The following is a 15,336-nucleotide window of genomic DNA, read 5'->3' as shown; positions in this document are numbered from 1 at the left end:
TATAATATGGCTGCAAGCGTAAAATATCTTTTCAGATTTGAATCGCTTAATTTTTATTCAATGAAACGAGCAATACGTATGCGTTCACGCTTAATTAATTACTATTTAACGTATAAATTCTTGGTTGCGTTACATTTGAAATTAATTGTTTTTGTGTCCTGCCAATAATAATTGTAGTATGTTAAGCAGTTAATCTCTAAACAAAGGGAGCATAGAGAAAAGAAATCGTGCGTCGCCTCGTTCTACAATGTAATTTTCAATATCCAGCTTATTAACCCGGAATAATACCGCGTCCCCGGAGCTTCAACCCTCCTCGAGATTACACGGTCGTCGTGTGCTGGTAGAGGTATATCCAACATAATATATATATCCGAACACGAAATCTTATTCATGTCTCGTATTTCTGGGGTGAAGGAATGCGCATAGTCGCGAATTGAGACGAAGAATTACGAAGTAATAGAGCAAGTAAAACAGCAAGTAGGCCGATTATTCCAACTAAAATTTCGAAACATTACGAACTTTTTACACAAGCTATTGTTTTACATTTTTTAATAAAATATATCGTGTGGCATGCATTAAAAATTATGTATATATTGTAGATTATTTAAGATTGAAATATCTTATTCTGATTTGCGTTTAATTTTAAGAAATGTTTTTTTATATCTTCAAGAAAAATAAATTAGCATCATGTAGAAGATTCATGAATCATTTAGATTCATACGTATAATATTGAAATATACATATATTTTTAGAAAAGTAATAGGTTTTTAGCCCAAAAAATCTAAGCAGAAAAGATTAACAATGAATTGCGCGTTCAATTTGGTGACACCACGTGACTTCACTATTTCTTCTCGCGCATCCTCAAACGAAGGAAGCCCCTTTTCCCATGTCCCTTCAATGCGACGCCTATCTATCCACGACCACGTAGGCGTTTTTATGCGAACATTCCCGCGCCCTAACTCGTCTCCTTTTCGAGCTCGAGTGTGCCAGGCGAGTATTAAAGTTCTGTTTTACGTGCCATCGCGGAAATGACGAATCCCATTCTTCCTCGTGCTCTCCTCCTGGCAAGCAAGTTAATGGTCGAAGCTCCCGCGGACTTTCACAATTTCAAGGGAGACGAATCTCTTTCCGGGAGAGACGTTTCGGAATTTCACTTTTCTTTCTGCTGAGGCTTCTTGGAAAGTTTGATTGCCACAACGCGCCGCGATGTGTCGGGAAGATTTCAGCGTTTGGCTTGTACGCGGGAGACGAATGCTTTTGGATGATGAACGATATATAGCTATAGGAAGCGTTACGTTACGCGAGCAGCTGCTCGTCGTGATGCGTTCGTAAGCGCATTTGCGCATGAAATAGCGGACAGCTCACGTCATTGCGCAAATTTATCTAACGTATTCCGAATTATTAGCTGAGATAACTGAGTGTCAGTAATTTATTAAAGTCCTATTAATCAAGTAATATTCAGTGAAGTGTATAGTAGCACTCTAAAAATAGATTTGTTTCTACGACCATGTCACGTTATATTCGATGTGACTGAGCGATCACGATAATCATCGAAAGGAATAAAATTATCTTGACGTTGACGGTGAAAAGTTTGGAGGTAACAGGTCTCATGACTTTCAAATTCCTTCGCATAATTTAAAAAGTCATTATATGGCGATAGCAATAATTGATTAAAATCGTAAAGCTTTTACGACATGGTGGTAGCCATTCTGGGCTATTTCCGCAAGCAAAATTATCGGCGATAGCGTGTCGTATGAATAACACGTGGAAGTTGTATACGTCAATATCTTATATCTCTCTGGTCGATTTGTGTATCCAGCATTGATTATTTTTGCAGGATTGATATTTCACGCCCCCCCCCCCCCGGCGTCCCAAGTAAAGACACATTCCGCGCAGACCACTTGCCGCGCGGTGGTACTGTAACAACGAGCAATTTCGTTCGTCGGTGAATGCGGCAGGCACCTTGCTATTCACCTTGAAACCGGTCCAACGATGCCATGCTTCCCTTCGGCTCGGGTCCGATCGAATCGAATCTCCATGTCCGATCTCTCGTTCACCCGCAAACGAGTTCCATCGCGCGCGGGCTATACGAGAATGATTCGCAAGTACCGGTGTTTACTCGTCCAGTCATCTTCTAAATTGCGACGCGTTTATGACTGCGTGTCGATGAGAGATCACGGCGGAGGCAAAAAAAAAAAAAAAAAAAGATTATTGTTTGCTACGCGGACTCTCGCATTTCGAAGCGCTGGCGAGATCCAGAAGACAGTAATCAGTAATATCCGTCTTTTATGTTCGGTGATTACTAATTAGACGCCTACGGAAGAGAGGGAATAGCGTTTTATCGATTTATATTTTATCTCATGAGGGACGCTAATAGCGATTCGTTATTCTGATTTCGATGACTGTTGATGCAACTGTATACGCTGCTGACTTGTATATGGACACGACACGCTCTCTTACGTAATTAATTACCGACGAATGCTTCATCGAGAATAGAGAATAACCAATTATCTTTATCTGCTTCGGAATCGTTCATCAACATGCTTCACAGGCCGCTCTCGTAATTTTCGCGTTATCCTCGCGACATCGTCAGTACCAGAAATAGAATGCAAGAATCGGAATTTACTCGTTTGGCCACCGTTTAGGAATTCGCCGTGTGGCATTTCAAAAACGTGTCGCCCTTCGTGCTGCTGATCGAATTCTTAAAATTCGAGCGCGTGCGCTGCTGCGCGGGAACACAAAAGAGGCAGAATCGGCGATAGATCGAGAAAGAGATCGCTCGACAGTGATATGTAATGTATCTGGCATGACAAGGCGAGAGCAATTAAATGTCGCCGGATGCAGCTGCAGGCGATTGCGTCATCGGAGCTACTTTGCAACCTTGATCTCTCTTCGGAGGGGTCTCTCTCTTCGCCGCAGCTCTCCCTCCTCCTCTCTTCATATCGGGTATCTCGCTCTCCTCCACCTCCGCCTTTCTCGTCCCTTTCGAAACGCGCTCAGTGCCGTCCTCCTCTCTTCGGCCTGTGTGTGATGATCGGCGTTGTCGTCGGACGTCGCGGCCGCGCCGTTTGCATCCTGCACTTGCGCCACGACAACTTCTGCGCCTTTTTACGATCCGCGAAAGATGTAACGACGTTTTACGACCACGCATGTACGCGAGAGCGGCCGTGCGAGAACACGCGAGGCTCCTTCTAAAAAAAAAAAAAAAATGTCCACGACAATAAAAAGCCCACGACTAATAAAAAAAAGTCACGATCCTATCCTGCCGTTTAGGATTTTACGATCATGATGCGTGCGGCGTTTTATAGTACGTCGAGGCGGAAACGTCTATCGATTGGCCGGGTCCACGATCGGTTAGTCCGAGAAGGCGGCGTCGCATTAAAAACGCGGTTTATCTTATGGTTAACGATCGACTTCTCGAGCAGGTTTCAGGTTCGCGTCATTCGCGATCACCTTGTCCGGTTGACGAGAGAATAAGTTAATAATTTCATAATCACTGAAAGAAGTGACAGGTTAACCTGTTGCACAAAAGTTTGTCGTTGGCCTTTAGAACAGCTTTTACTGTGTCTGCTTTCGGGAGCCATCGCGATTCTCCATCCTTGCGGCGACGTTACAAAAACGCGTGACGAAGCGGACCCCGCGTTTTTGTCGTTTTGGGTCGCGTCGTGATACTCGCCAAGTATCGTGGAACTTGTTGAACACCGCGTCCCATAGTTTAAGCTCGATATTTTAGGCATGCCGTTAAGGATAAATTAACAATTTCGTAATCACTAATGGAGTTGATTTTTTTCAATAGCTTCCGCTGTTTTCGCTCTTTGAAATCCTCGCGAGTCTATAACGCGGCAACACCTTGCAAAAACGCGTGACGGATCGTTTTATGCTATTTTGATGAATTGCAATCCTTTCGAGACTCGTTGAACCGTATCATAGTTTAAGCTCGTTATCCTTGTATGCTGATGGCTTGAGGATGTACCTATTCTTGAATATCGTTAAAGTTTATTGTGATCTAGAGCCAAAGTGCGCATATGTGCGTTATATGTGCTTGTTTATTTACTTATATAGTACGAGAAATTAAGAGAATATGCGTATGTAGAATTATGTGGGATTACACGAGGAGATTGATGATAATTGGTAAGAAACTTAATACATAAAAAAGCCATTATAATAAATAAAAGATGAGATGTTGAGAGATAAAACATTGGTGAAACCTAGTGGGAAACTATTTTGTCAACTCAGTCAATTTAGGATCGGTTCAAATTAGGGTCAAAGTGGTCATGAACGTGGACATGCGGGCGCGTAAAATCTCTTAAAGAGGAAAAAGAAGTTCCCACGAATCGTGGCAAACGTACGTTGCAGGGAAGCCTAAGTCTTCGTGCGCGACGGAGCTTCGTCTTAAATTCAATTCACACATGGTTAAACAAGCGTCACGTTTCTCTCCTTTTTTTTTCACACAATCGTACTGTCACCGTCATTGAGTCAAACGTGATGGCTTGTACTTCTAGAGTCGTACGACACCATACTTTTATTGCTCTTTTTCCAAGAATAACGAGCGGGAAGAGAGCACGGTAGTGGAACATTATTTAGTTTTTAGTGCTCTCAACAATGTAATGCCATTTTGCTCACGAAAGCTGTAGGCGCTATAAAATTTCGTTCCATCCAACAGATACGATAGATGAGCCAAAAAGAAAATCTGACGTGCCCAGAGTAAAACGGTCCCGTTTTATTTTTGACGATAACAGACCCGATCGATGTTGCCAAAATAACTTTAGCTGCAAAATTTACTTCTCGTCATACGTCAAACAAATTTCAGGCAGGCGTCAAAGATTGAATATCGACTTTTGTGACTCGGGTCACACGGTCTATTGCCTTCGTACACGTTTGCGCATATATCGCACACCCTGTTCGGCCCGATTGATTCAGCAAAAAGCCGATGCCGCCAGCTACTCTGAATAATTAAACTAGCTCCCTGATGCGTGATCTGATTGGTTTCACGCACGAAAATTCTCCGCGTGTGCTCGCATTTTGTGACAAAAAAATACTGTATGATGTTTGGCTCAATCTGTATCGCGGCGTTCGCGTGACATTCGCGATATCAAATTTAGCTCTGTTACTATCCTCGCATACGATTAACGAAACACAAAAACGACATCATCAGGAAAAAATTAATATATTGATGCTTTATTTTTTCAAATGTGCCACAATCGCAGGACCGCACGTTCGTTTGAGGAATAAATCCAAATTTTTGCAACAATTCGATGAAGAAAATATATCAAAATTATATGACATGTGTGTTTGCATGTGATAAAAGACGAGAAATATTTAAAGATTCGTGCGATAAGAATTTAGAGAAGAATATTAACGTATAAGAGAAAATCTTTGGCATTCGTTGTATCATATTACACTACATTACGCGTCTTAATCGACAAATCGATCGAGAAAACACGCTATTTGCGTAAGAATAACGCACGGTGATCGAATAAGTGTTTCACGCAAATAAAGACCTCGCGCGCGGTAATGATATCATTCGACTGACTCAACAGCGGTCACATTGACCAGGCTAACGCGTTTAACTACGAACAAATGGCAATCGATGCTATTAATCAGCCGATAATCAAATCACTCAATTGACTTGGTTTTCCTTTGAACGCCCGATCAACGCCGATTATACAGGGCGCTTCTTCCTTCCGCATTTTGCGCCAGTTCGTGCGAAAGTTTATCGCGAGTGCGAGCAACCTTTATCCTTTGGCAAATAGAGTCGCAACCTTTACAAATAAAGTATACAGTTTTAGATCACGTAATTATATATGTTAATTTGCACGTCCTTTTATAAAAATTCCTTCTGGAATATAAAAAGTAATTCATGTAAATTGAGACTGCCAGAACAAAACTGGAACAGCAGAATATTTTACCACTTTAAATAGCAAGGATATACAAGTTTGCAAATAACGATTCGGGAAATCTGCTTTTCTTAAATTGGAAATGTAATTAAATAATAAAAATTGGGAACGTACATTAATTTAACAGATTCGATTCTACGTAATTTCTTTGGTATGCTGTTTGTTCGAAATAGAGATATATTATTAGAATGTATTGTAACAAATACCTATCGCCTATAATTAAATCGAATGTATAAAAATAAAAATACTTCCGATCATTCGATCGTGTCCGAATTCACCGTCAATCGTGTTTGCTATTAGATTATCTATGAAGAAATAAACGATTGCACAACTCGGGGGTAAAAGATACTATACATTCTACGCCCGTTCTTCGCCTCTCTTTGTGACGAACGACTAGCAGAAAAAAAATCAATCATAGCCAGTTATGCATTACGTGTTCGTAATAATTACGCCGTGCGATTCACGGACGCGAATGCGGTTGTAATTGGAGCATTTGTATGCTCTCTTTTCTTCTCTCTCTCTCTCTCTCTCTCTCTCTCTCTCTCTCTCTCTCTCTCTCTCTCTCGCGCGCGCGCGCGCGGCGTTAGATCGGGTTCCTCCCACCCCGTCTTTCCGCGCGCTGCACAACTCGCCGTCGTCGTCATCTTCCTCTTCGTCTTCTTCCGCGGCAGCAGCGGCATGGCATCGTGTCATTCTTTACCGCCAGGGGCGTCGGTGTTGCTGGTAGACTTCGAAGGAAGTAGTAGGGGAACCGTGCAGGGCCGTGTGTGTCCTCGGCGTGTGCGTTTCTCCGCTCGGTGCCCCTCCGAGACTCTTCAGTTCTTCACGGGCCTTCGTACGGATAGGTTTTATACGGGATCGAGCATTCGAGATTTCGAAAATCACCGGTTTGTCTTACGAGGGATTAGAACCATTTGGATCGGAATCGGAAAGTGATTGTGATTGCGGGAAGCGTCGAGAGATATTTTTTTTTTCAATTTTGAATTAAAAAAAAAGTTCCTCAGACGACTTGGTGATCAACCGGCAACGTGGCAGTGCTCGTGGAAGAATTCACGCGTGATTAGCCGTCTCATTTGAGCTCTTCCTCAACGTGCTCCATTTAGCGTGAGCCGGCGCAGAGGACACTGCAGTATGTGAGAGAAGATAATGCACCAATATTATTCGAACGTTCGTGTCGTTTGAAACACCAGTGAGAATTTGAATCTTTCGATATATGATAGTGGACATATTACTTGCATTTATGTACTTTAACCTTATCATAAGAATGTGCGTTATCTCATCAGGGATATATCTGTTATTTTAATTATAGTTTAGTTTACAAATGCTTATAAATGTTTTTGTATGCTTTTCTTCATTTTCTTTTTTTTTTCCCAATCCTAGTAATATTGTCGACATTAATTTCGCGTTGCAATTTTTTAATTTAAGTCTATTATTTTATTAGAAATTATTTTAAATTACTAAATTTAATTACTTACTAAATTACTAAATTAAATGAAAATTATATTCTAATAAACTTATTTCCCTAAAGACATTATATTATGTATAAAGTATAAAGGTACGTATCCTTCACATGGGACGGCATAGGAAAGCGTAAATCTCAAATATTTAGTGCTTGTGATGCGGCGGGCACTCATCAACTGAAACACTAATGAAGGACGAAGAAAGAAGAGTGAGACGGTATCTAATGAATATGGTAGAGATCCAGCAGCGAGGTATAGAGTTCCTACGTAGTGTTCAGAAAGTAGGAACTTCATACCGTGCTCTTGGACTTGCCGAAAGATCTTCGACCGATACTCCACGTGTACCACACCGATAAAAGAGTTCGAGACGCATGCGATCGCGATGGTAAGGGGAGGAACTAATGGCGAGAGAAGCGAACGTGGATTAGCATAAGACGTAGAGATCGACAAAATCTTCAATCTCCCGATCGGATGCTGAATGCGAGATACGAATGCGAATAGCGTATACGTAAGTCACGAGGTATAATTAAGTTGGAAGAGACACAAAGAGGAGTTTTGTATAAGCATTAGATAACCCGAAGATATCGCAGGCAGAAGAGAGTGCGACAACAGACAGACACACACACGTGCGCGCGCGCGTGCGCACACACGCACACACACACACACACACACACATTCCGCGATATTTTATCATGGCACGAGTGTCCGAGAATCACTTGCATGATCGTTACTCCAATATTTGCATGTTAGTAAATACAATTATGTAAAATTTTAAATTGCGATCTCAATCGCATGCGAATTATTAAATCAAGTGAATGCAGTGTTTCTCCGTGATTTTTTAAATAGCTGCTATAATTACAATCATACGTTTGTGAAATATAACTGTATAATTTTCAGTTGTTGATACGATCTGTGTACTGAATAAATATAATTATTTGATTATATGTAGTGTTGTACATAAAATGTGAACACGCCGCGTGCATCAATGAAATTATTCTTAAACCATTTCTTGAAGAACGAAGAAATCTTGCATGTATTACGTATATACATTGTTTTTCAATTGGAAGAAATATATGTGAACGTCATCGCGACGTTTATTTACAGAAACGTAGATATTTCTTTTAAACGATTAACATCTTAATTAGCTCCGCGCAATTAATAACGCAATGACATTGTCAAGTGTGTAAACAATATCTACGCAAAATAACTGTAAAAATATTTTATCTGAGTAAAATATAAACTACGATTTTGGAAAATTATCAAGGCAATTATATCAGACCTTTATAAACCCATGTTATTTTAATATTGTTGGTTTTACCCCCATTCGAATATCCAAGCGTGGAATTCGTGAAGGAAACGTCTCGTCAGCAGACATTCCGCCCGGCCGTTATGATTAATAATTAGTGATTAATTATCGATTCGTCGCGACACGCCGGACGATCGGTTTGCGAGGCTCGTGACCTCACGACGTGGCCTCTGTTTACGCAGCGTAAAATCAAATGTATAAAAATCAACGATTCGCCACGCAACGTTACAAGTGTCCGTTCCGATGACACGAGCTGCATTTTACATCTTAATATAGACGCAATCACCGATCTTGCAGCACATTTTTTTCTGTCCTTTTGTATATGTATACAAATACGAGTCGAGAGAAAGCTTCTTCTTTCTTCATTTTCTCTGGTCGGCGCTTATATGGGCAAAGTTCTAAAATCCAAGAAAGCGGTCGCGCGAAACATATTTATCCGGGCAGGGCTAGGAAGCGTCGGTCTAAAAAACGGTCAAGTATATTTGCATAGAAATTGATGCAATTTTTTTTTACGTTTATTAACTTGTCATTCGCGATAACATGTGCGCGCTTTACGCGTGCAAATATTCCGCGGATTCTTAGCGCCGGACTGATCGAACTTAATTCACGCAATGGAGATAAAAATAGATTTCTCAATTAATTAAAAAAGATGCCAGAAATGGCATCTTAAATTAAACTCATATTCTTACAATGATTTAAAAAAGAAACTCATTAACATCAAAAGTTTAAATCGATTTAAGAATATGTGGATTTACTTCCACATACTCTTGGATTCCACAAACAAACAGTTGTTTTAAGACCGGCAAATAAATTGGCGCGCAGTTTATACTGAGTTGAAAAAAGTATAAAAAATTTACACAGAATTATTATTAAGTTACTGAGATCCAGCCCGACTGAAGATCTTCTCTAATTAATTGTAAGATTCATGTCGTGTTCCTGTTTCACTTATATATTACTGTTTATTCACGTCGCCTGAAAACAGATTTGCCGTCAACTGGCCTCGTCCACATCTTACGCATTCGCGCGGGAGAATGTTGTTGGATTGTACCATATCGAGCTTGTCTCGTTCGTACAAACACGCATAACATATATCGGGAAATTACTTCTCTCGTGCCGGACGTATTTAATCGATGTATCTCGTATGTACATATGATGATAATCGCATTGCTACGAAAATATTGGCGATTGCGTATATATGGTAAATAAGCTAGATTACAATATATCCGCGTGTGCAATTTCATGATCATAATTATAGATCAGCGTAAAACTGTCTGAATAAAAAATCAAGCGATACGTTTAAATTATACTATTGCATCAGATTTTGTCTCGTCGATAATCTCACTCTATAAATAAGTAAGATACTTGATACACACACACATATGCTGAAAGCTATTAGTTATATAGAAAACAAGTAATTAAATGAAATGCATGAGGAGGAAAAGTTATATTCTGGATTATGCAAATCCGTCAATATCTGTAGAATAAAATATGTAAATTAAAAATAAAGTGACAAATAAATAATTTAGTATTAAAATAATATTTTTTCAAACACTTCTAAAACGCAACGAAGCAGAAAATTTAGATTGAAAAATAATTATACTATAAAACAAACGCATAACGTACAAGCTTTTTCTGTAAAAAAAAAAGCTTTATCGTCTGATAAATTATATAAATATTACTACGTTTACGCGAGCGTTACTTCTGTAGTAACTTACGATAATTCACTCGTTTACGCGGAGTAAATTATCGTAAGTTACTACAGAACTAACGCTCGCGTAAACGTAGTATATGTCTAACAAATATTTAAATTCTTTTTAATCTTTTTTTAATCTTTTTGTAGATTCATGTAGAGCCATGTTTGCACATCAACAAGAGATGAATGTGGAAAATGTAGTGTTTGTAGAAAATATTTTGGAACGCGTAAACGTCGCAAATAAAATGGTTTACAAAAAATTTGTGGCCATTGTGTATTTTAGGACAAATGTCAGACTGAGATTGCTTTAAATTAACTATCTCGTGAAGTATTTTACATATCAGCGGCATTCTTAGATATTAATTTCACACATTGGAAAAGATTTAATCTTGTAAGCCGGAGTAAGACGTATTATTTAATAGCTATTATTTCATTAAATTTATCGCAATTTTTAGTGCATACAATTTCCATGCTAAATAATATCACGCTAACGAAGCTTTCGACGTAAATAACCTCGAACCATTATTGGAAGTAAATAAGTACACCCGGACCATGCGGTCAACAGTTCTATAATTAAAGCATGCTGTTGAGAGCGCATACACATTGAAACTGTAATATGCACATTCCACCGTCCTATACTATTATTATCCATTATTAACACCTAACCGTCTGCAGTGCGTATACCTGATGAGCCATTTAAGAGGTCGAGAAAAAAAATAGCTAACGTTGTTACATTTATCGTTTCAATTGCCATTTTTTCATTTTATAATGGAATATTTGCTTCATTATCGTTATATATCACTTAAGACAAATGCAATTCACTAACAGAAAAAATATTTCGTAGCAATTCATATTTTCCATTATATTAAAACAAACGCGCAAAACGAGCTAAATGTCATAGGTATTTCATTATACGCTAGGATGACAAATAAAAATAAAACAAATATATATTTTCATATCTCTTTACAGAAAAAACATATGGTATAAAATATGACACGAAGCATATTATATTTTTAATATTCGGTAGAGCTCTTCTTTCAGCTCAAAACTTGGATTCTTTGTGATAATATATTTACTAAACTATTAATATCCTCTTGTATATGTCTATATATTTTTGTCATTCCAGTGTACTTGACTCGCACAGCATTTGCGTTAATCTGTTCTAATAGATTTTAATGAATGAAATTGTACCCTGATCCCTAAATTAAAAAACATCAAAGAACAACGGGATATTTTGTATGTGGCAAGAAGACAATTTCATTGATTAGTCCTCTGCGAGGCCGAGATTGTCTCGTCCGCCTCATATATCTTCTTCGGGGGTTGTACCACAGGGGTCCTCGCCGACAGGTTCGACCCGATATTGGTCCCGATCGATGTTTGCATGTGGTGACAGGATTATGTTTGAGTCACCGAATCAGTGCCACGGCCATTTGTCACCTCGAGATTAAATAGAGAACCAACTGCCTTCGAGGAACGGGTGGGGAACGGGATACAAGGGTGACTACTAGGCAAGTCTTCCCTCAAACCTACCACCGAGGACACCTTCACACCCCTCACGAAGATAAGACGTTTTACGACACAGACTACTTTGTCATTGTATTAGCATCGTACTGTGATCAAATATTTTCAACCGTCAATCTAAAAATGTTTATGACTATAATATTCGTACAATCTTTCAATCTTAGATCGTCTATATAGTCTATGGCAATCGTAGCAATATTTATAGCGAACAAATTTTAGTAATAATAAAAAATATTTGTTAATACTTAAGATATAATGCATTGAAGTATTTCCACCGTGGAAGATTTCCACAGAATATTAGAAGTATGTATTTTGTTAAGTATATATATATATACATATATATATATATATATAACGCTATATATATATCCTATATATATATATATATCCCCGCTAATTTTTCCAAGCCCGTTCCCTTGTGTATATATATATATATATATATATATATATATATATAGCAAAATCAAATCAAGTAAAATTATGGATATTTTAATGTTCAGCATAAGACATAAATTGTTGAAAATTCAAGAGTAACACATGTAGAAATATAATGTAGAATGTTAAAAATTAAATTTAAAAAGTATAATACGTAACCAATTTTCAAGAACGTTAAGAAAAAATTCTCGCTTTATCATAAGTCTAAGCGTTTTGTCATCAGGCCGTCCACGAGTATAAGTGTATAATACGCGCCGCGCGGAAAAACTATAGAAATATATGACTTCTGTGAGTATTATGTTTCTAAAACATAAAATAATGACGCAAAAAATATTGTGGAGAATAGAAATAAATACAAAATATTAATAGTAAAATTTTCTTGAAAATTGGTTTGCCGATGAAGGTTGGTTTGAAGATCAAAGAGAAAAAGGATTGCGATAGAAAGATTGTATAGAATAAAATTTTGAATTCGAGTAAAAATTTTTAGCTTCACGTGTACGAAATGATCGCCAGCAGGTTTGAGATAACCGGTGCACTCGAAAGGCTTTAGCTTATCTTGAAGATATGATAAAGGGCCAACCGCACCGGTTCGGCCTCTTCTCACTCTCGTACTTGTTCTCGTTTTTTAATATCTTTTTAGTCGGGCAACATCTCGCGATGTATCGCCTTGTGTCGACTGTGCCTGATCTCTCCAACATGCGGTATCCTTTATCATGTAAAAAACCGAGATAGCATTTATCTGAATGATGTTGGTTTTTGAAATCTAACGCTACGTGAATATTATACGTTGTGCAATTACATGAAAATTATCATGAAGCTAAAAGACTAAAATGTATGTTCGTATATTTTTCTTCAATCAATTTAATCGATGTGCAACGTGTTAAATTAAATATAAAATTGTGTATAATCTATTAATTAGTGAAAAATTTATTGTAATTTTATTAACATTTTTCTTAAAATTATTTTTATGGAAATATCCTTTATTTTCTTATTTATACATATATTATTCTAAATTTTAGATAGTAATTCTTTAATATATCATCCTTTCCTAATATATAATATAATTTTATTGCATGACAACCGATGGGTGCAATCTCTCTTATAAAAAATTATAGAAAATTATACCATTCGTTTTTATTTACTATAATAAATTTGAATATTATATCCGATGATCAATTTGATCCATTTTTCTGCGTGAAATTTTGCGAGATGCACGAATGTGCCATTTTTTTTTCAGACGGATGTGGCATCTGAAACGAATCGGCATTTAGAAAGATGCAAAGCGCAGCATCTGCCCGTTTTTCCACGCGGCGCGGGTACACGTACGTGGACGGCCCTGACAAAAATCACGCACGTGAAAAGGTGGGGTGCATAAATTATGGTGCTCGCCATGTTTGTCCCGTGGCGTGGCGATTGGACGAGCGAAAAAACAGAAATCCATCCCCCGTTTATAAGTGCTCCCACACGCGTACGCTTTTCACCCCAACGGCGAAACAGCTCGCGCCGAAATACGCCATTTCTCTTGCACGATTTGGGAATCTAGCGCTGAAAGTTTTAGGGTGGGAAACTTCTTTGCGAGATTCGTATTGCTTATATACGGGAAACGTCACCGTCACACACATACACACATTCATAATCCTTCTCCTTGCTGCATGCGTATTATTTATTAAAAAATATGAAGAATGTATAATCCCTTGAGACCAACGTCTCATTCATCATCGTTATAGATTTCTCCAATTTGGAGAAAGAATCTGTATAAAAAAACCTGCGAAATTCAAATATTCATAAGTGAATTGTATTGAATATTATAAACAAAGATTTGTCATATTTGTATACATACACGTAGATACATTTTTCTCAAATAAAGTACATTATTGATATTTTCTTAATAAATGTTAGGTTTCAATATTATTTGAGAACAAATTAATGTCCAATAGCGAAAATCTGATGCTTATTTGGCTAACGCTTATTTTTCACTGTGCTTGTAGTTCTCCTTGGACGTAAATACATAAAAGCTTAACCAGTGAGTAATGACGAAAGATTGCATAAGATTTGATTCGCACAGGCGTAGAAAGAGTTAAAAATTAATGGATTCCACGTAGCATTGAAATACAGTGTTTGACTACCGCTTCTGTAGAAGCTTACACCTGGCGCTGTTGCGCATTCAGCGCAAATTGCATTTCATTGTACTACACAAAGGCAGCACGTTGCTTACAACTTCGGTCATTGAACTGTACTAAACGTATGATGCAAATTTTCGTGTACGAGGTATTCAGAAATCCACGCGAGAAACTACTTATTGAATTTATTATGAATTAGATATTTTAATTTATATACCTATATACAAAAAAGAATAGTTATTATAAATAGGATATTAAAAAGCTGATTATATATATATATAAAGACTTAATTCTAGAATTTAATTTAGTTATTAAATAATCACGAAAGATTAATGAACATAATAAAATTAATATAAATGATAAATTAATATAAATTAATGTATTATTATCTAATTATTATGTAAATTGATAAAAAATAATATTATTAATCTCTATTAGTAAAATAATGAGTTTAAATGCATTACTTTGTTTTTATCAAATAATAAATGTGATATCACAAATAATACATCTCTTGTGCACACAATTAGAATTAAAAGCAATTATCTTATTCCGAAAACAATCATGTTATATTATTCCTAATTGCATCGCGAAAATAATGCCCTTAGTAGAATATGAACATTATGAACAACAAATAGCTGTATACTAATATCCAAAATAATTACAAATCGGATAACAAACATGCCGTTGAAGATACTTATTTGGACCATTAATAAAAGTTGCGCTTACTAATAACAAATCTAATAAGTATCTTAATTAATTCATTAGTTAAAATTTATTTATTAATCGTATGAGGCCTTCTTGTATTTAATTATTTAGGGGAGAGGGGGCACTGTAGGACACTGTTTTAAAAAAAAAGAGTTTAAATCTTTCTCAATTTTTAAGAAATTGGTTCTTCGACTCAATT

At 37.3% G+C, this 15,336-nt stretch overlaps 2 protein-coding genes across 8 annotated transcripts in view; one reads left to right on the top strand and one right to left on the bottom strand.

The window, feature by feature from the left end:
* The window catches only part of Mesr6 (misexpression suppressor of ras 6), a 637,129-nt gene that overhangs the window by 189,404 nt on the left and 432,389 nt on the right, over positions 1–15,336 (bottom strand). The window lies entirely within an intron of this gene.
* The window catches only part of LOC143900780 (uncharacterized), a 241,725-nt gene that overhangs the window by 141,662 nt on the left and 84,727 nt on the right, over positions 1–15,336 (top strand). For 2 of the 7 annotated variants that reach the window (XR_013257871.1, XM_077412489.1), the window contains one exon: positions 13,550–14,046. The exons of the other annotated variants lie outside the window; for them this stretch is intronic. Coding sequence is in view for 1 of the 2 variants with exons in the window: in XM_077412489.1 (XP_077268615.1) it covers positions 13,550–13,687 (138 nt within the window). In the remaining variant the exon portion in view is untranslated. Of the gene's footprint in view, positions 1–13,549; positions 14,047–15,336 lie in introns of those variants that run through there. 7 annotated transcript variants of the gene reach the window in all.

This window comes from Temnothorax americanus, unplaced genomic scaffold (assembly GCF_048541705.1).
Source record: "Temnothorax americanus isolate GAGA-0224 unplaced genomic scaffold, ASM4854170v1 Scaffold30, whole genome shotgun sequence".
Classification (NCBI taxonomy): Eukaryota; Metazoa; Arthropoda; class Insecta; order Hymenoptera; family Formicidae; genus Temnothorax; species Temnothorax americanus.
The sequence above is the reverse complement of the archived record's forward strand: the minus strand, read 5'-3'. Positions and strand labels throughout refer to the sequence as shown.